At 47.4% G+C, this 21,920-nt stretch overlaps 1 protein-coding gene and 1 long non-coding RNA gene across 3 annotated transcripts in view; both read left to right on the top strand.

The window, feature by feature from the left end:
- The window catches only part of LOC310705448, a 91,351-nt gene that overhangs the window by 57,348 nt on the left and 12,083 nt on the right, over positions 1-21,920 (top strand). The gene's annotated exons all lie outside the window — the stretch shown is intronic.
- ACER3 (alkaline ceramidase 3) overlaps positions 1-21,920 on the top strand; it is a 58,339-nt gene that overhangs the window by 24,336 nt on the left and 12,083 nt on the right. Inside the window, exons 3-11 of one of the 2 annotated variants that reach the window (XM_083499978.1) lie at positions 2,975-3,027; positions 3,913-3,965; positions 7,548-7,629; positions 9,632-9,667; positions 13,576-13,634; positions 15,192-15,293; positions 18,032-18,136; positions 20,583-20,628; positions 20,754-20,915. In XM_083499978.1, coding sequence (XP_083356104.1) covers positions 2,975-3,027; positions 3,913-3,965; positions 7,548-7,629; positions 9,632-9,667; positions 13,576-13,634; positions 15,192-15,293; positions 18,032-18,136; positions 20,583-20,628; positions 20,754-20,801 — 584 coding nt within the window. In that variant the 3' untranslated portion in view covers positions 20,802-20,915. Of the gene's footprint in view, positions 1-2,974; positions 3,028-3,912; positions 3,966-7,547; positions 7,630-9,631; positions 9,668-13,575; positions 13,635-15,191; positions 15,294-18,031; positions 18,137-20,582; positions 20,629-20,753; positions 20,916-21,920 lie in introns of those variants that run through there. The other variant, XM_083499979.1, reaches the window with a different exon arrangement.

Genomic DNA, 21,920 nt, shown 5'->3' with positions numbered 1-21,920 from the left:
AAGTTTTATCCTTGCTTTCCCCAGATTATGTCCCTATGGCAAAGGGAAACCAAGATGCTTTCCTTGGAGCCTGTTTGCTGTTTTTAAAATGGCCTGGTGTGACCATGTCCCTGACTTTCCTCAAGCAAGAATCCCTGTAACTGTGAGGCATTGTTAAGTACTCTTCTGCTGGGAACAGCTTAAAAAGAGTCTTTGGCATTGCACCACTTGTTAAGAAAAGCACACCTTGAATAGTTGTTGCTCCCGAAGGAGAGTTCCTGAGAGCGTTCGCACAATTAAGTCCTAGTAAGGAGATGCCTAAGTGTTGTACATTCACTCCTCTCTTTGCTTGAGTAGAGAAACAAACTAGAAAACTGCAATTAACTGTAGCTTCCCATTCTAGAGGAACCGGAACTACGATTAGTGGCTTTCAAACAAGCCAGGACTTGTTTCAAGGAACAGAGCTTTTTAAAAAAAATCCATAAGAGATGGCTATAAGTATTCTCCAGGTCAGGTCTAATTATTCTTCCACACGAATGTGACTTTATTTTTTAGAGCGCAAGAGGTGGGGGAGTTGCAAAGGTAGCTAGTGTGTGCCAACATTTTCCCAAAAAGGAGGATTAAAATGAGCCTACCCTGCCCTTTGGAGAAGCATGCTTAATGGACTTTGTAACCAAGCGAAAAATTACAGTTGCCAACCTTTCCTGCCCTGGAGCAGGAGAGGTTGTGAGGACTGCCTTGTCTGCACAGCATTGTATCTAATGTTGTGCGAGCATTGTCCCACTTGCACAATGGGATTTCCCTTTCCTGTCCCTGCTTACCCCCCGAAATCTGCTCCAGGGCCCCCCCCCCCCACTGCAGATTTAGAAGATGCACGGCGGGGTGTGGACTGCGTAGGAGAAAAGATGGAATTTCTGTTACACCAGTGGAACGGCACCATTGGGTACACCCTAGGGCAGGCATGGGCAAACTCTGTCCCTCCAGATGTTTTGGGACTACAACTCCCATCATCCCTAGCTAACAGGACCAGTGGTCAGGGATGATGGGAATTGTAGTCCCAGAACATCTGGCGGGCCGAGTTTGCCCATGCTTGCCCTAGGGCCTTCCTTCCAACTTTGGAGCTTGAGATGGGGAGGGGACCACCATGCAATTTCCTGGGTGATCCCTGACCACCTTTGCAGCTTCAGAGCTGGGAGGAAGCACTTAATTTGCTGTTACTTACCTATAATATTTTTGGGTACCGCCTTTCCTAAAACCTCACATGCAACAAATAAAGTTGTAAGCAGCAGCATACTAGCCAGGGCAAATTGAGAATTCCATTTAAAACCAACTGGTATTACCATATTTTTCGCTGTATAAGACGCACGAGACCATAAGATGCACCTAGTTTTTGGAAGAAGAAAACAAGAAGGAAAAAATTCTGAATCCCAGAAGCCAGGACAGCCAGCAGGATCGCTGCGCTGCGATCCCGCTGGCTGTCCTGGCTTCTTGCTTGGCCATGCGCAGCCTCTCCCGGGCAAGGGGAGCCTTCATCCCCTGCCCGGGAGAGGCTGCGCATGGCTAAGGCTCCCCCAAGAACCACGCTCCCTTTAAAGAGCGCGCGGAGTGTGTGTGCGGCTGTTTAAAGGGAGCACTGAGCAGAGCCTCCCGCCTGCATTCACTCCATAAGACGCACACACATTTCCCCTTACTTTTTAGGAGGGGGAAAGAAAGTGCGTCTTATGGAGCGAAAAATACGGTAGCTGCCAGCAAAGACCTGGGGAAATTAACACTTTTTTTTCCCAAGTGCTGGGAGGACACCTGTGTTGACCCTAGACTTAATTTTTTTTGGGGGGGGGTGTTTCACAGAGTAGGTGCCGCAGCAAAAAAATGCCCTTGCCCTGGTCACCTTGAACTGGGTCTCTGCAGCTTGCTTAATAGGCCAGAGAGCCTCATTAGTTGATCTTGCTGACTGGGTCGGTCCATATGGGAGAAGGCGCTCCGTCGGCTCGCCAGGTCCCAACTTGCTTAAGTTAGTATTGAAAACTTTAGGCTTGGTCCGACCGCTTTGACAAGCATAATTGTTGGAGTCTCTTTTTCTTCATTCCCCACCCTTTTTGTGTCTTTATACCTCATTCTTCGTCCAAAGAGCTTGGGGGATCTCGTGGCTAGAAATAGGTTTTCTTGCCAGGCAGCTTGCAAGACCAGGCAGGCTTTGCTTCAGTAGCAGAGCTGCGCGTGTATCCTCCTCCTGTTACCCTCCCTGCTCTCGACAAGAACCCAACATCCTGGACTACACAGAGAGCCAGTGTGCTCCCCGCCTGGTGGACTTCTTTAGCCCATTTTTCGGTTGGCCGTTCAGTTTCTGAAAACTCCTTGGGCGAATAATTTCATAGGACCTGCTGGGAGAGCAAAGAAACCAAGGGAAAAGTTTCCGCAAGTGTTTAATAATGACGTCTCAATTAACTTGTCGGGTGAAACAGCCCCGCCTCCTGAACAGCCATTTTAGGTTTGCTGCCTTTTCTCACTCATCAATACAAAGTTGGTTTGGGTACAAGGAAGACCTTGGTTTATCTAGCCCAGTGTTTCCCAAAGTTGGGTCTCCGGCTGTTTTTGGACCACAGTTCCCATCATCCCTGACCACTGGTCCTTCTAGCTAAGGGTGATGGGATTTGTAGTCTAGAAACAGCTGGAGACCAAAGTTTGGAAAAGCTTGGTCTAGCCCAATATTTTCTATTTTGATTGGCTCCAATCTTGCTGCCCAGTTTCCTCCTTTCACTTTAGGAGCTTGTAGGTCCACATTTGGCGGCAGGAAAAAGGGGGTGTTTGGAATTGTGTGTATTCCATTCAGGAATTCATTTGACTTCCGTGGAAAGGCCCTGAAATGAACTCTGGTAGATTTCTTAGCATAGGTTCCAACTGTGACCAATTCTTGTTGAAGGTCAATGTTACAGTGGCCAAGTATTTTGCCTACAGCATGCCTGCCTTCCCTAACGCTTTCTTCCTTGGATTTCAGCCGTAGGTTTGGGCTCGTGGTGCTTTCACATGACCCTAAAGTATGAAATGCAGGTTAGTACTGCTTTAAAATGTCCACACGCCTTTTATGGGTGTGTGTTTTTTCTTCCTAGAACTCTTTATGGGGTGGTTGGAGCAGTTGTAAGTTTTTACTACAGACAAATCTAAATAAGCAAATACCCTGTCTGCAAAATAATAACAGTACCAAATGGTTAAAATGTACTTTCTGCAAAGTACATTCAGAAATCTTAAAATAAGACAGAAGCCATTTTAAAAACTGAACATCACTGACCTAGAATAAATAAATATGAAGAGCCAGTCTGTGAGCATGTTACTTGGGGAAGAGGAGTGGTCTGTCGAAATTGAGACTAGCTTGGCTGCGAATATGTTTCAGGTCCTGTGTAGCATAGTGACTAAGAGAAATATCCCTAGGTGCTCTTAGGCAAGCCAGTAAGCGTTGCCCAAATGCCGTTGATAACAGGATGCCCAGCTGCTATACTGGGGAGTCTATATCATTGCACAGCTTAGTATCTCCTCTGATAATGGCTCTTGTATTTTTTTATTATTATTATTATGTGATGGTCAGAGTTTATCCAGCCAGCCAGCTTGGCTGGAGCATGTACATTAATTTATCTCTTTGAATATAGCAGTTTCCTCCTGTTGGTGCTTGCTGTCCTCTTAACTGCTGGTTAATTGACCGCTATTGTCTGCCATCGTGGAGCATGGCCTCTTACTAGACCTGGTGGTGCCTTTACAATCCCACGCAGGGAGAGAATCCCGTTCCAGACTGTCTCTGACCTCCTTGATCACTTCACAAAACATTGTGTGTCGCTCTTGACTCAGCGCTGCCATTAAAAAATGCAACCCTAGATCACCTCCTCCTCCCTGAACCTTCTGTGGATTAAATTGTAAATGCTTTTCTGGTTTTTTTCTTTGTAGCTGTTGGATGAGCTGCCCATGATCTACAGTTGTTGCATGTTTGTCTACTGCCTGTAAGTATTTGTCTCGCTAAAACCTAATGCCAATTGCCTCTACTTTGTAGGTAAAATAATCCGTTCCGCGAGTCTCTTCATCTAGTGGTTTTTTCGTCTTGTGAAGCAACCCTATTAGCGGATTAGCACTATTAGCGGTTTAGCGGATTAGCGGCTATTAAAGGCTTAGCGGCTAAAAGGCTATTAGCGGCTTAGAAAAAAGGGGGGAGCGGGGGGGAAACGGAACACTCGCAAGACGTTTTCGTCTTGCGAAGCAAGCCCATAGGGGAATTCGTCTTGCGAAGCAGCTCAAAAACGGAAAACCCTTTCGTCTAGTGGGTTTTCCGTCTTGCGAGGCATTCGTCTTGCGGGGCACCACTGTATGGGGGGGGAGGTGTTAAAATGACCACTGGGCCACAGAGCACTGAACCTGCAGTGCTCATGCCAGACTGCAAGCCATTTCCTCTTACCACCCATTTTTATAGTTGCTGGGAAATTTTAGGATCCCCCCCCCGGCAACATTTGCGGGAAAACTGATGGACACGGGGCATGGAGCATGCAGCCCTTTTCCTATTCACTGGTTCTCCCCTGCAATGTGTGTGTGTGTGTCTCTCTTCCTTTTAAAACCTTTCTGGAAGCACACCTGGCATAGGTGAAAGGTGGAGAATATTTGGGGATGCACGAGTTCCAAGCATCCCTCCTTTGCTGATTCTTCTTTCCGTGCAGGATAGTGTCTACTAGTCCTAACGGTTACATAAAACCTTTTGGTTACAGTGGTGCCCCGCAAGACGAATGCCTCGCAAGACGGAAAACTCGCTAGACGAAAGAGTTTTCCGTTTTGGAGGTGCTTCGCAAAACGAATTTCCTATGGGCTTGCTTGGCAAGACGGCAATGTCTTGCGAGTTCCTGCTGGTTTTTTCCCCTTCCCCCCCTTTTTTCTAAGCCGCTAAGCTGCTTATCAGCTGATCCGATCAGCAGATAAGCCGCTAATAGCGCTAATCCGCTAATCCGTTAATGGGCTTGCTTCGCAAGACGAAAAAACCGCTAGACGAAGAGAATCACAGAACGGATTCTTTTCGTCTTGCGAGGCACCACTGTATATGGTTGTCTGTCTCTTGAGTCCCTACTGCCAGGGAACCATTGACATGGGAGGGATGTTTCTTTCATCAGCTGGTTGTGGGCTTCCAAGAGGCAGTGGTTCCAAGAGGCCACTGTGCTAAACAGCTCGCTTGGCTAGATGGACCTTTGATCTGATTCCACTGCACTCTCGCCGTCCGCATTGCGGAGGTAAATGCAGGCTTGAAAATGCACAGCAGTTGGATATAATCTCAGCTAGGATATTTAAGGTTAGTAGTTTGAATCCCAATGATGGGGTGAGCTCGTGTTGCTCAGTCCCTGCTCCTGCCAACCTAGCAGTTTGAAAGCACGTCAAAGTGCAAGTAGATAAATAGGTACCACTCCGGCGGGAAGGTAAACGGCGTTTCCGTGTGCTGCTCTGGTTTGCCAGAAGCGGCTTAGTCATGCTGGCCACATGACCCAGAAGCCTGTACGCTGGCTCCCTCGGCCAATAAAGCAAGATGAGCTCCAGAGTCAGCCATGACTGGACCTAATGGTCAGGGGTCCCTGTACCTTTACCTAGGATTTTTCTGTCTTGTTTTCAGCAGGACCTAGGAAGTTGTATGAAGGAAAAGAAAGCAGCCATTTTCCAGGAGTTTGGCAAGAGGCCCAATTATGGATGACATGCAGCCTGATTATAGTCAGAACTGTGTGTGTGTTGTGCAGTTTTACAGACTGCGCCATTGGTTCAGAGTTCAGTTTCCCCAAAAAATCTCTGCTTCCCCTTTTCGTAAAGCAACAAATTTCTAACCTTTGTGTTCACAGCGGTGCACTTGAAAGTGACTAGGCACCGGCTGATGAAATCCTGGAAGCTGTAATGGTTGAACAGCTGTTTAGAGCGTGGTGCTGAGAATGCCAAGATCGCAGGTTCCTTTAGGTATCTGAGGATAGCTATCAAATCTCCCGGTCATTTCTTTATCCGGGAAAACATCCCTCCACCATTCCGCATAAGGGTTGGTTAATAATAATAATAATAATAATAATAATAATAATAATAATAAAAAAAAAATTTATTTGTACCCAACCCACCTCTGTGGGCGGCTTCCACAGAGACCCAAAATACACTAAAATGTCACACATTAAAAACTTCCCTGAATAGGGCTACCTTAAGATGTCTTCTGAATGTCAGGTAGTTGTTTATCTCTTTGACATCTGATGGGAGGGCGTTCCACAGGGCGGGCGCCACTACCGAGAAGGCCCTCTGCCTGGTTCCCTGTAGCTTTGCTTCTCACAATGAAGAAACCGGCAGAAGGCCCTCGGCGCTGGACCTCGGCGGTTTACAGACCCTTGATCATCTTGGTCACTCTCCCTGGGACTCTCAGGTGCTGAATCTTGCAAAGCACCATAGTTTGTGCTTTCATGATAGCCCTGTAGACCTGCGGAGTCTGAGCATCACTTAGAACAGAATGACAAAATCTCCATCTTGGAGCAAAACTTGCTGCCTGCAGAACCTACGCAAAGTTTCTGCTCGGCTGCACACCCTGCACAAAGAGCAATTATAACCTGGCCGTGCTACGTAATTTTCATGGCAGTAAGCAGCTGAACGCTCCTGCCCAGCTTAATAGCCGTGTCTTTCTTCACTTCATTTTGTACTCTCTGTTCTTTTCCCCCGCCTCCTCTCACAGGTAAGTTCAGAACACCTGTACCTGCCTCAGTGTCTTCCTCCAAACGATAATGTTTTTCCTTCACCCCATGATGAATTATGTTTATGGTGATGTATTGTTTTTTAGAGAGGAAAATGACACCATGAAATAGTTAACTTAGAATGAGGGCAGGCAGTCCACTTCCAGACTGCCACTGTTTGGCGAGCAGGGTTTAGTTGTGCACTGGCAGATGAAGGTTGCACCGTGAAAGTGGACTTGGCGCTCTTTTGCAACAAACCTGCTTACAGAACGAACAAACAGAACTTTTGTGATGACCAGATTTGGCAGGGAAATGCCCTGGAAAGTGTGGAATAAAGGCACTGACGTCTAACTTCAGTGCAAAGAAATTGTAATGAATGCTCAAGAAACAGGCTGTCTGGAAGAGCCACAAATCCTTTTTTTACAGTTGCCCTACAAGGCTTTGGTTCCTATGGTTGTCCATGCATTTATTTCGTCCCACTGTTCCGTGAAACAGGTCTGGGAGGTTTTTGAAAATGCAGAAACCCATCCCTGCTTCCCAGAACAGATTATGCACTGAGTGCATATTGCACAATCTTTCAAATCATCTTCAGCGTGGAAAAACATTTTCTTTAAAGGACTATATTGTTCCTCCTGCCTTGCGTTAGTATTTAAAAATTAGTGGGGAGGGAGGGAGAGACATACTCCCGAGTTGGGGTGTCGGCCAGTTCTTGCATGTTCCCACCAAGCAAGTGTTGTGAGCTTCTCCCCCTTTCCAGTCACCAACAAAAGAAACTCGACCTGTTCGCCAGCCTTAAAAGACCTTGTAATAAATGCCTTTGTCACTTCTGCCTCTCATCACTGTTCATCTTTGTGTCTGTTTCAGGTATGAATGTTTCAAGTACAAGAAAACAATCAATTATCCCCTCCTGTTTATACTAATAGGCTACAGCATTGGCGTCAGCATAGTAAGCAGCACAGTTTGGTGGTTTCTTTTTTAGATGACTTCTCCTCCTGCTCCTCTGCCCCTGCCCTTTGCAAATTGCATCTGTGAATATCCTACAATAACCCTCTCCTGCGCCCAGTTGCAGATGACTCTGCAGCCATGAGTAGCACAGGGCACTCCTCCTGGCACTGGGAAAAATAGCAGTGGGGGGAAAGGAAGGACAAGGTGCTGCCAATCTGATTTTTGAGTGATTTGCTGCACCCTTTTGTAGTTCAGTGTCAGAGCGCTTGCATTAATAATAATAATTTTATTATTTGTAACCTGCCCATCTGACTGGTTGCCCCAGCCATTCATTTCAACACCTATAAAAACATAACGAAACATTAAAAAGCCTCCCTAAAAAGGCCTCATTCACATGTTTCTAAAGGTTATATAGTTACTCATCTCATTGACATCTGGTGGAAGGGCTTCCCACAGGATGGGTGCCACCACCAAGAAGGCCCTCTGCCTGGTTACCTGTACCTTCAATTCTCGCAGTGAAGGAACCGCCAGAAGGCCCTCGGAGCTGGACCACAGTGTCCGGACTGAACAATGGTGGTGGAGACGCTCCTTCAGGTATACAGGGCAATGGTGAATACAGTGGTACCTTGGTTCTCAAACTTAATCCATTCCGGAAGTCTGTTCCAAAACCAAAGCGTTCCAAAGCCAAGGCACACTTTCCCATAGAAAGTAATGCAAAATGGATTAATCCATTCCAGACTTTTAAAAACCCCTAAAACAGCAATTTAACATCAATTTTACTATCTAATGAGACTATTGATCTATAAAATGAAAGCAATAGCCAATGTACTGTACTATAAAATAAATAAGACCATATTGTAGATGATAAAAATTAAAGTTTTTTATTAATCTGCACTGATGATCGTCATTGTTTGGATGGGGGGCTTTTATCCATTTCCACAGTCACACAATCAATGAATCAGTAGCTGAACTGGGTTCCACATAGTCAAACAAAAACAAATTAACCCAAAAAGCCTCAAAAACAAAAACGCAAAATAAATACCAAAAACAAAAGCGCCAAATACCGTGGTCTCGAACTTAATCCATTCCGGAAGTCCATTTGACTTCCCAAATGTTCGAAAACCAAGGCGCAGCTTCTGATTGGTGCAGGTGCCCTGGAAACAATAGCCAACAGCCGCATGGGCCATTCAGCTTCCGAAAATCATTCGAAAACCAGAACACTTACTTCCCGTTTTCGGGGGTTGGGAACCAAGGCGTTTGAGAACCAAGGTACCACTGTATACATGGCAAACAGAGAATTCCCACAGAGCTGCTATAGATGCATTCAGAGCTGTAGAACCTACAGAGCTACTTTATTCTGAGTCAGGCTGCTAGCCTATCTGGCCAGTGCTGAAGGGCAGCAGCTCAAACAGAAGCCTTTCCTTGTCCCTGAGGGCATTCTAACTGGAGGTGCCAGGGACCGTATACAAAGCATTTGCTGTGCCCTGCAACCCTCCCTTTGCATGCCGCGAGCTGTCTCAGGTATGCCCTGTGGTCATTTGTAGCCTGGGATCTCCTTCCCCAATACAGTGGTACCTCGGGTTAAGTACTTAATTCTTTCCGGAGGTCCGTACTTAACCTGAAACTGTTCTTAACCTGAAGCAACACTTTAGCTAATGGGGCCTCCTGCTGCTGCCGCTGTTCCGCTGGAGCACAATTTCTGTTCTCATCCTGAAGCAAAGTTCTTAACCTGAAGCACTATTTCTGGGTTAGCGGAGTCTGTAACCTGAAGTGTATGTAACCTGAAGCGTATGTAACCCGAGGTACCACTGTAGTCACTTAGAATGAGAGCATTGGGCTAAAATGCCAGCCAAAGCCACAGTCTGACCCAGGAGTGCCACCACACCACACCTGGGCATCACACCTGGGCATTCTCCTGTTCCCATGCCACAGATTGGTCACCTGCGGTACACACCAGCAACAGCTGCCTTATGCATATATTTCTTTGTGTTTCCTTTCTGCAGGTCTACCTAAATTGGAAACAGCCAGTGTTTCATCAGGTAAACAGTTGCTCATTTGTCGGTTTAAACAGAGGGGATGCAATCGGTCATCGTTTCTCGGGCACGACTGGTGGGAAATCAGTGCTTCTTGGCACCGAATCATTTGCCGCACAACCCGTTCTCTCAGGTGCCATGCTAAAGTGATGCTCGGGCCCTGCATTGCAAACCAAAGTCTGTTGGGCGCAAGATCAGAACTAGAGATGTAATACTCAAGCTTGGAGCATCATTTTCTTTTCCTTCCACTCAAAACTGTAGTCAGGCATCTTACCGCATCCTGAGTAGAACGTAAGAGGGCTGCTGTGATTTCCCAGATCCATCACAGCCCAGTTGATCATCCCTTTGCAAAGAAATCAAGTTCTGTAGTGCGCAACTGCCAGCTTAGTCGTATCTGTGGGTGGCTAACATTTGATGATTGGCATACAGCAAGCAGACCTATTTTGTGGCTAAATCTATGGGAGAAAGTCACCCCCATCAAGAAAATATCCCACTCTGTTGCTTCTCTTCCTTTTACATCCTCCAAACTGCTTGGAGCCTCTCCCTTCCACCCCCCGCCAGCTTCCACTGATGTGTAGTACCACCACAGGCATGTGTTCATGCCAACTTTGTTGCACCTGGTGTTGCAACCTGGTTTGGGTAGTTCTGCAGAGAGGAAGGAGAAAGATACATTGTTGTTGTTTAGTCGTGTCCGACTCTTCCTGACCCCATGGGCCAGAGCACGCCAGGCACTCCTGTCTTCCACTGCCTCCCGCAGTTTGGTCAAACTCATGCTGGTAGCTTCGAGAACGCTGTACAACCATCTCGTCCTCTGTCGTCTCTGGTTAAGTCTATGAAGAATGGTTTTGGTACCAGACTGAAGGTGCAATCCTGACTAGGGAGAGGGCTGCACTGAATACAGTGCAGTTTACTTCTGGGAAACATGCATAGAGAAAAATATTTAGATTTCCTAGGCTGCTGCCTCAAATTTCTAAATGCCCAGGCAGCCAGTTAGGTGGGACAGTTTACTATCTCTGCTGCAAGAGACAAAGAACTCAGCCATCTATTCTCCTCTTCCCCAGCAAATGTCTAACATTTCTGAATGGATATGGGTTGGGGTTTTTTTGGGGGGGGGGGTTAAGAGCTACTTTTTGGTGTTAACATACTTGTGTTGGGTAAAATCACACCTGTGTAGACAAGCTGCTGATAATTCAGATGTGCCAAATTAGAGACTGCAGGTCGGGCTGAGAAATTTGCTTAATTGTGAGCAACGTTCAACCCTGCCCTCTGGCGATGTGTTTTTAATAGCAGAAGCTTTGTAAGCTTGATATAAATAACGTACCTTGGCAAGAGAGCAGAAAGCACTCCTCGTTTACTGCAATTAATTGGCAGAACACATGCAGACATGACTGCGTTCCAAGTGCGTCTGGAGTCTCTCATTATGCCGTGCTATTTTTGATTTCCCGTATTTAGATGCATAATTTCTGCATTTTAGAATTGCAGCAACTAGATGCATGAACGTACGTCGCCACAGCATGTCTTCCAAATGGATCAGTATACAATATAATCTGTTACCTGTCTTTTGAAAGAATCTGCTCTCTTGCTGCTGCCTCACCAGCTCCTGCTGGTTCTTCTCCCGCCTCTTCCTAGTTTGACAATCCCTGTTCCTGTGATAAATGTCACAGCGAGCACACTGGCAGATTATACGTTCTGGCTATATTAGAGAACTAACCAGCAAGATACTTCCCTTTTTGTAATTGATATGCACAGGCTAATTTGCACGTTGGTTTAACGTTCTGGAACGTAGTGTATTTTTTAGGGGAAGAGTTTTTTTTCAGCTGTGGAAGACAGTGGAAGCAAAGAAATTTAGCAAAGAGTGAGGTTGACACCGCAAACGTTGAAGGGACAGCTGTAGAGGGGAGCTACAGATATTGGCAGTATACCTGTGAATTGTTGAGGGTCAGGGTCTCTTGACATGTCAATCACAATGCTACTTGGATCAATAAATGGGAGAGAGGGCATTTAAAGTCAGATGACCATTGCAAGCCTACTTTCCAAGTGACGTGGAGGGAGAGGATAGAAGCTTGGGGAAGAAATCCTGGGCATATTTGTGATGATGTTCAGAAGCACAGGTCCAAAGGAGGGCCTGAGCAAGTGGTTTGATGCAGGAACACCAAAGAAGGATGTCAGAATCACAGAATTGTAGAGTTGGAAGGGGAGCTTGACGGTCATCTAGTCCAACCCCCTGCTATGCAGGAATCTTTTGCCCAACATGGGGTTCAAACCCACAACCCTGAGATCAAGTGTCTCATGCTCTACCGACCGAGCTATCCAATAATAAATGTCAATAATATCCAATAATAATCATAATCATAATAATCATAATTTATTATGGTGACAGAAGTCACGAAATTAAAAGACGCCTGCTTCTTGGGAGAAAAGCAATGACAAACCTAGACAGCATCTTAAAAAGCAGAGACATCACCTTGCCAACAAAGGTCCGTATAGTGAAAGCTATGGTTTTCCCAGCAGTGATATATGGAAGTGAGAGCTGGACCATCAAGAAGGCTGATTGCCGAAGAATGGATGCTTTTGAATTATGGTGCTGGAGGAGACTCTTGAGAGTCCCATGGACTGCAAGAAGATCAAACCTCTCCAATCTTAAGGAAATCAGCCCTGAGTGCTCACTGGAAGGACAGATCCTGAAGCTGAGGCTCCAATACCTTGGCCACCTCATGAGAAGAGAAGACTCCCTGGAAAAGACCCTGATGTTGGGAAAGATGGAGGGCACAAGGAGAAGGGGACGACAGAGGACGAGATGGTTGGACAGTGTTCTCGAAGCTACCAGCATGAGTTTGACGAAACTGCGGGAGGCAGTGGAAGACAGGAGTGCCTGGCGTGCTCTGGTCCATGGGGTCACGAGGAGTCGGACACGACTAAACAACAACAACAATTTTATACCCCACCCGTCTGGCTGGGTTTCCCCAGCCACTCTGGGCAGCTTCCAGCAAAATATTAAAATACAATCATTCATCAAATATTGAAAGCTTCCCTAAACAGGGCTGCCTTCTAGATCTTTAGTAAAGAAAGGTGGAGAGGCCCTGATGCCTTTGCCAACGGAGGGAGAACACAGTGGATGTTATGATGGCTTGTCCGCCCCAGGCAAATGTGTATACCATACTTATAGGCAAGACAGTGTACGGCAGTCTGGCCAGAACCTCCCATCAGCCCACCTGACCCACGAAGGCGTAGGTGGCAACTATCCAAGGTTTCTAGAAAGCTCACCTCTCTAGGCCAAGAGCCCAGCACAGATAAACGCAACATCAAAGCAAGCCAGTTAGCATAGATCAGAGCAAGTCAGTGCAAATATATACGAGCTCATCATTGCAACAACTACCAGTTAATTGCGGGGTTATCTTGGCTACCAAGACGGTGCTTGCAGGCCTCCCGGAACAGTTCCCCTTTTGTTCAGCACAGAGTGGGAGGCACAGAAACTGATTTTCACAAAAGCAAAGATGCGGAATGACAGTCCGAGCGTCGGCTTTAGCGGCAAATGGGGTGTTAAGGGGGAAATCGCGATTGATTTCGCAGGAATCGTTGGGTCACACTGCCAACTAACATATTACACGAGCATTTAAAAGCAAAAATTGTCAGGTGCGTGAACTGGAATAACATGGTCTTGGGAGGCAGTGGGGGGGAATCAAAGTCAGTTTATTTCAGTTTTTCTTTTTCCCTCTTGTAAATCTGACTGGTCCCTCCCTCTTGGGCATGCGTTTTCTTAAAGCAATGGAAGGCTAAATTTTAGCTAGCCTTCCATATGTTTGCCGAAGCGCAACACCTTTCATGCAGGGAAGTATAGCATTCTATTCATTTACCTGCAGAGGGGAGAGACCCAGAGAAAATTAAACCTTCTTTCCTTCTGCTTTGTCGTACAGGTTATGTACGGAACGCTGGTGGCTGTTCTAGTACTGCGATCTGTATATATAGTCTTATGGTAAGGAACGGGTTAACATTAAAACGCTTGCACTTGATCATTTGTGGGAGGGGAGTTATTGGGGTTTTTCTTTTTTGTTTATTATGTTTGAATGTTCTCTTTTTTTTTTTCATTTTTAGCCAACAAACAAACCTGAGTCAAAAATAGTATGCAGCCTTCAGGCTAGGCTTGTTCAGCGAGGACATGGGAGAGTTGCGGAGGGATCCAGAACTGCAGGCTAATTCATAGAATCATAGAATTGTGAAGTTGGAAAGGGGCCCCAGGGGTTATCTAGTCCCTCTGCAATGCAGAGAGGGCCCCCACTCTGGCTGGCGTCCACCTGGCTACATATTGACCTCTAACGGCCTAGTACCCACGTACCTATGGGACCGCCTCTCCTGGTATGCCCCGCGGAGGACCTTAAGGTCCACAAAGGACAAAACTTTGGAGGTCCCAGGTCACAAGGTGGTTAGATTGGTCTCAACTAGGGCCAGGGCCTTTTCAGTACTGGCCCCGACGTGGTGGAACGCTCTGTCACAAGAGACCAGGGCCCTGCGGGACTTGACCTCTTTCCGCAGGGCCTGCAAGACAGAGCTGTTCCGCCCGGCCTTTGGTTTGGACTCAGTCTGACCCTTATGTTTCCCTCCCCTTATGGTTTTGATCTATGGGCTACTTTTAAAATGAGGCTGCATTTTAAATTGCATTTTAACCTGTATTTTAAATCCCCCCCCATTATGTTTTTACTGTAATTTTACTGGTTGTTAGTCGCCCTGAGCCTGGCTCTGGCCGGGGAGGGCGGGGTATAAATAAAATTTATTATTATTTTTATTATTGTTAACTAAAACTGAAATGGATAGTCAGAATAAACGGGGGGGGGGTGGAGCAGCTCTATGAGGAAAGGGTTCATCATTTGCGGGTTTTTAGTTTCAAGACAAAGCGAGTGGATGAGGGGACATGATGGAGGTGTGCAGAATTACCCAGAGTTTGGAGAAGGTGGGTAGCGAGATATTTCCCCCCCTCCCCCCAAAAAAACCCTCTGTCCTAGTACCTCGAACCCAGGGACATCCAACCGAGCCAAACGTTGGGAGTTTCAGGACAGACGAAAAGGAAGGGCTTCTTCACATAGTTGAACTGCGGAGTTTGATCCCACAAGAGGCTGTGATGGCTACCAATTTGGATCGATTTAAAAGAAAATTAGGCCAGTCCATGGAGGATAAGAGCATCGGTGTCTTCTAGCCGCAATAGCTGTGTTTCACCTCCACTGCTGGAGGCGGTGCATTTTCTAAATACCAGTTGGTGAGAGCGGCAATTGGGGAGAGGGCTGTTGCTCTCAGGTCCTGCTGGTGGTCTTCCGAGAGCGCAGGAAGCTCCCTTCGCCTGAGTCAGACCACTGGTCTTCCTTTTCAGCATTGCCAACACGACTGGGAGTGGCTCTCCAAGATTTCTGCCATGCCTGGAGAGTCCGGGGATTGAAAATGGGAATTAGATGGGCCTTTGGTCTTGATCCAGCAGGGCTCTTCCCTGTTGTTAAATCTGCTTTAACGTATTGAGAAAAAAATCTCATTTGCTTCTCTCTAGGGTATACCCGTGGCTGAGGGGCCTAGGCTATACGTCCCTGACAGTATTTTTGCTGGGGTTTTTCCTTTGGAACGTAGACAATATTTTCTGCGATAAACTGAGGTAAGTGAACCGCAGCGTGCGATTCTTCTCGTTCACTGACTTTGCGGTTTGGGGGTGGGGATTTAACTCCAAAACCCCATCGTTTTTAATACTGTTTTTGAAATACTGACGCGGGTGGCGCTGTGGGTTAAACTACAGAGCCTAGGACTTGCCGATCAGAAGGTCGGCGGTTCGAATCCCCGTGACGGGGTGAGCTCCCGTTGCTCGGTCCCTGCTCCTGCCAACCTATCAGTTCGAAAGCACGTCAAAGTGCAAGTAGATAATTAGGTACCGCTCCAGCGGGAAGGTAAACGGCTTTTCTGTGCGCTGCTCTGGTTCGCCAGAAGCGGCTTAGTCATGCTGGCCAGATGACCCGGAAGCTGTACGCCGGCTCCCTCAGCCAGTAAAGCGAAATGAGCACCGCAACCCCAGAGTCTGCCACGACTGGACCTAATGGTCAGGGGTCCCTTTACCTTTAACCTGCCCTGAGACCTTGGGGTGAAGGGCTGGTAACAAATCGTCGACGATAATGGTTGTAGTTGGCAACCGTCTGTCTCGAGATATAATAATAATAATAATAATAATAATAATAATAATAATAATAATAATAATAATTTATTATTTGTACCCCGCCCATTTGGCTGGGTTTCCCCAGCCACTCCGGGCGGCTTCCAACAAAGACCAATAATGCACTAAAATGTCACACATTAAAAACTTCCCAGAACAGGGCTGCCGTCAGATGTCTTCTGAACGTCAGGTAGTTGTTTATCGCTTTGACATCTCCTGGAAGGGCGTTCCACAGGGCGGGCGCCACTACCGAGAAGTTCCTCTGCCTGGTTCCCTGTAGCTTTCTTTCTCGCAATGAAGGAACCGCCAGAAGCCCTCGGCGCTGGACCTCAGCGTCCGGGCAGAACAATGGGGGTGGAGACGCTCCTTCAGGTATACAATGGAGTGTGCCTCCGGGGGTGAAGTCAAAGCGCTGTGTTAGCAGCACCAAAGTGACCTCCCTGGAGCGCAAGCCTGGGCAGTGCGTCTGGAGGTCCGGGGCTGACCAGATGAGACTTCCCTCTCGTTCCCCGGGAACGTAACCCCCGCGTAAGTGGAAAATTGCCTATACAACATTCAGTACTAAACCACCCATGGGCCCCTTGGCATTGCGTCACCCTTGTACACTCTGTTCTAAATTGTAGCTCCTAAATCATAGCTTCACTGTCTCAGTCTGTCCAGAACTGTAAAAGGCAAAGGATGGTTAAGTCCAGTCAAAGGTGACTGTGGGGTTGCGGCTCTCATCTCGCTTTCAGGCCGAGGGAGCTGGCGTTTGTCCGCAGACAGCTTTCTGGGTCATGTGGCCAGCAGGACTAAACTGCTTCTGACACGACGGGACACAGTAATGGAAACCAGAGCACACAGAAATGCCGTTTACCCTCCCGCCACAGCAGTACCTATTTATCTACTTGCACTGGTGTGCTTTTGAACTGCTAGGTTGGCAGGAGCTGGGACAGAGCAACGGGAGCTCACCCCGTTGAGGGGATTTGAACCGCTAACCTTCTGATCGGCAAGCCCAAGAGGCTCAGTGGTTTAGACCACAGCGCCAGTCGTGTCCAGAACTGTACTCTTGCAACTCTTGTGGAATTTGCTGCCAAGGAGTGTGGTGGAGTCTCCTACTTTGGAGGTCTTTAAGCAGAGGCTTGACAACCATATGTCAGGAGTGCTCTGATGGTGTTTCCTGCTTGGCAGGGGGTTGGACTCGATGGTCCTTGTGGTCTCTTCCAACTCTATGATTCTATGATTCTATGATTCTATGATTCTAACCGTAGCATTTGAAGGTAGACCACACAGTTGGGAGAACGATAGGGTGCCATCTGTCAGACTGTAGTCAGCATTGACAAACAGTATTGGAAGATTCTGGGTTAGGAGGTTGTGGGGAGAACGTGGTTTTCCCCCCCACCCCCAGTTCTAAGGTTGGGGGGGGGGGAGCTGGGTTTAGGAGGGCAACTGTGTGTGGCCAAGGTCCCCTTGCAGCTGTGGCATTTAGCTTCCATGGTAGAGAATTACAGAGACTTGAAAGTTACCTAAACAACTGGTGCAACAACTGCATGTCTTTGATCCCGCTGCTCCAGCGATTGCATGCGCTCTAGAGACTGTGTTGGACTGAACGCGAGCAGCTGTTTATCAGACAGTCCTGAGCTACATGGAAGATCTAATCTGAGTGAGCTTCAGCCAGAGAGATTGCTTTAGTGACGTTACGTCCACCTCATTGGGCTGCAAATGGGCTGTGAGACGTGCTTTTGTCAGACAAGTCTTTTTCCACGGTCTCTTTCACAGCCACCGGGGGTGGAATAAACTGCCCTGTAACCCACACAAATGTCAAATTGAACATGCGGTTGCAAAAAGCCGTGCTTGTCTCCGCTGACGCAAGGAAGCCTCATTGCACACAGAAAGGTAAACCGGGTGCACCAAAAAAACTACCGACACCTTTGACGCTGGTTCCTGTGCCAGGCAAGCCCACGTTTTCCTCGAGTGTGCAGCTTTGACGAAGGTCGCCTTTTAAACTTGGCCTCCAGTATATATTCTGCAAGAGAACAGAAAGCACTGTTTCAGCAAGCTGCCAGACAAAGAAAATGTTCAGTTAGTATCGCCAGATCTTCCTAGGAAGCAGACACCCAGGAAACCGGACATTTCTGGTCTGACAGGTATATAAATGGAGCGGCTTAGAGGCCCAGGTTGTGACTCTGTCCTCTTTTTTTCTCTCTCCACAGGGGTTTGCGGGAGAGGCTACCTCCGCTTGTGAGCGTCATGACGCAGTTTCATGCCTGGTGGCACATTCTTACAGGCCTCGGCTCCTACCTTCATATCTTGTTCAGGTGAGACAGCCTCCCCTTCTCGTGGGCTCTGGGGAGGGGGGACTCCCGCCCCATGTGCTGCCAACTTCATAGCTGTAAACCATTCCCCTTCCTTCCAGAAGATTAAGAAGCGTGACTGCTTTCTTGGAAAAAAGTTCTGTTAATAAGATTCGGAGCTGCGTCCGGGGCTGTATGCATTGAAGAGGAGCAGCAGTGGGTGACAGGTGGCAAGGGGGTTGGCAGGGAGGAATGGCAGCTACTGGTGCAGCGCCGGCCCTGTCATTAGGCAGAATGGGGCAGCCGCCTCAGGCAGCTGACATGGGACTCTTCTGAAAGCGCAACAGAATAAATAGCAATTTATTCTTATTTTATTTTTCACTGCCAGGAAGGGGAAGAGAAGGCCAGTGTGGTGTAGTGGTTAAGAGCGGTAGTCACGTAACCTGGGAAGCCGGGTTCGTGTCTCCACTCCTCCACATGCAGCTGCTGGGTGACCTTGGGCCAGTCACACTTCTCTGAAGTCTCTCAGCCCCACTCACCTCACAGAGTGTTTGTTGTGGGGGAGGAAGGGAAAGGAGAATGTTAGCCGCTTTGAGACTCCTGAAGGGGAGTGAAAGGCGGGATATCAAATCCAAACTCTTCTTCTTCTTCTTCTTCTTCTTGTGGGTAGGGCAGGGCTGGGCAATATCTGGTTTTCAACTTCTTGATAAATCATTAGCTAAACATCACGATGTGCTGATATATCACAATGTCCGCAATAAGGGTGGAGCTATGTATAGTGGTACCTCTGGTTGCAAACGGGATCCGTTCTGGAGGCCCATTCGCAACATGAAAAGAGCGCAACCCGCAGCCGCACATCTGTGCACGTCATTTTGCGCTTATGTGCATGTGCGAACGGCGAAGCCCGGAAGTAACCCTTTCTGGTACTTCCGGGTTGCCACGGGACGTTACCTGAAAGAACGTAACATGAAGCAGACGTAACATGAGGTATGACTGTAGAGGCATTCGCTGGCTTCATGGTTTTCCCCGCATTGTGATTTTTGCTTAGCACACATGCACGCACATCATGATTTGTGATACGTTGCCAGGTCAAAAAATGAAACTGATGACGCGCTATGGACTTCAAACTGGTTTTGGACGATATATCGCCCAGCCCTACTTGTGGGGTTAACTCATCCAGGTGCCACAATAATTTGACTATACAGCTGGACTCGTGGGGGCAGAGGAGACAATTGCCTTGGGAGGCAAAATGCCTGAACTGGCTCTGGCTATAGCTTTGCCCACCTGCCCTCTGCACCTGAGCTCTGAATACCAGCTGCTGGGAATCGCGAGCTGGGAGAAGGTATTTGCACCCTGCATATTGGCTTCTCATAGACATGTGGTTGGCCAACTGGAAGAGCAGCGTACCAGACAGGGTGGGCCCTTTGGCCTGATCCAGCAGAGCCAGGCTCCTCTTACGATCCCCCACCTCAGTATCACTGCACAAGAGTCCCAGCTTCAATAATAATAATAATAATAATAATAAATTTTATTTATACCCCGCCCTCCCCAGCCAAGACCGGGCTCAGGGCAGCTAACACCAAATATAAAAACAATTGATTGAAATACAGTTTAAGATTAAAATACAACACGAAAACATTAAAATGCTCTCATTTCAGTGGAAACTCAAATCAAAAACTTTTTGGGGGATAAAAACATCAAGTCTTCACCAAGGCCAACTATCTAGGCTGGTCCAACGTGGGCCAGGAAAAAAAGCCAGGAAAGTCCCCAAACAGGAGTTCCAACACAGAAGGAGAAAGGACAAAAGAAAGAAAGAGGGGGAGGGAATAAAATTGATTCCAAGCCAAAGGAAATCAGATCCCGCAGGGCCCTGGTCTCATGAGGTAGAGCGTTCCACCAGGCCGGGGCCAGTGTTGAAAAGGCCCTGGCTCTGGTTGAGGCTAATCTGACTTCCATAGGGCCCAGGACCACTAGGGTGTTGCTATTTATGGACCTTAAGGTCCTCCGTGGGGCATATCGGGAGAGGCAGTCCCGTAGGTACGAGGGTCCTAGGCCGTGAAGGGCTTGAAAGATCAAAACCAGCACCTTAAATCAGAAGCTCCGCTCAGCGGTGGGCTTCCCTGTCCCATCAGATGCTGGCCCAGTTGACCTCCATGGTTCCCTGCCAGGTTCTCTCACAGTCCCAGGTACTCAAAACAGGAAGCTGGCTGCTTTTGCCTTTGTAGAGTTGGAAGGTTACCCCGAGGATCATCTAGTCCAACCCTCTGCAGTGCAGGAATCTTTTGCCCAGCGTGGGGCTCGAACTCCCAACCCTGAGATTTAAGAGTCTTGTGCTCTGCCGACTGAGCTGCCCAGCAGCTCCAGTGTTCATTTGAGTTGGGGCCGTGTTCTGTCGTCTCACCTAAGCGGATGTACCCAATCGCTTGTTTTAATCTTCATTTCCTTCTCTCCACTCTCCTCTCCTCTTTAGCTTATATTCAAGGACACTTTACCTGAAGTACAGGCCAAAGGTCAAGGTAAGGAACTCTACAGTAATTTACGGCTTGTGCAGGTGACGGGGCTTGTTAGGACAGAAGTGTATAAGACTGGTAGTGATGGATTATATTTTTTTTTTCCTTTTTTGATTTGCTTTTCACTGTAGGGAAAAACAAAAGATACGGCATACATAAAATCTGCAGTGTCAATTTAACATTGAGAAAGAAGAGAAAAGGGCACACGCATCCTGAGCTATATTATTCAAAAAACATAATGAACCACTGTCATTCCGCCCCCACCAATAAATTTTATTGAGTTTTAAAACCTGCTTGAGTCCTTTTGTAGTGAGTTAATTTTGTCACCAGCACAATGGTCCACATCTGGAAGGGACCTCTTGAGAAATGAAGGGATCCATAAGCGTTTTCCAGTTAGCTCCTTGTGCCCACCTGCGGCTTTAAGGAGATTTATTGCATCTTCTAAATGCGATTCATCGACCAGGCGATCGAGGTAGCGCCAGCAAAACCACTTCGGGGTCTCAAGCCATTAAGCAGCCAGGCGTTTTAAGCTGAAGCAGTTCTGCAGGAATTTTGGATTAATGGACGCAACCAAATTGCATAGAAGGAAGGTGCAGGTGTTGAGGCACAATTGATCTTGCAGCCTGGCAGGTTACGACGATGTGCTTTCTTTGAAGTAAGATTCTGTAATCTTCAGGCTCAGAGGCTGCGTTCAGGACAAAAATGTTCTTTTGAATTGCTCCAGCAAGGCCCTTAAGTTTCCCCGTCTCCACATGTGTAGACAAGGACCCATAGCTCAGTGGTGGGGCGCATGCTTGCCATGCAGAAGGTTGCCAGTCCCTGACATACCTCTCTTGTTAGCAGGATCAGGCAAGGAGTCCTCTCTCCCTCCCTATTTTTCTCTGAACCTGGAAATTTTTTGATAGCCCTGGAATTCTTTTGCCAGCCACTGGACTTCCCAAACTGTGGTCTGTGGACCACAGGCTTCGTTCAGGCAGACCAAAGCGAGTCTGTGAAGAATGCATACAGTTTGAGTTCTGTGGAATTCAGATTGCCATACAGTAAAATACAATATAGGAGATAAAAGAATGCAGCGTGTGACAACAGGTGCAAAAAAATAATAATTAAATGATCTGCCAAGACCAGCAATTTTCCAGTGGTCCATCGAGGGGGATTTTCAGAACCACCAGGGTAAACAATACCGGGCTGGATGGATAAATGATCTGTTTTCCAACTGCCTCCTTAGTTCCCGCAGCATTTATTACATCCCTGGGTTTTTGATACGGCGCTCATTTTTTCCCCTCTGTTTAAACGAAGCA

Source organism: Podarcis liolepis, assembly GCF_965112155.1.
Source record: "Podarcis liolepis genome assembly, chromosome: 4".
Taxonomy (NCBI): Eukaryota; Metazoa; Chordata; class Lepidosauria; order Squamata; family Lacertidae; genus Podarcis; species Podarcis liolepis.
Note: the sequence above shows the minus strand (reverse complement) of the source record. Positions and strands in the feature narration are given on the sequence as shown.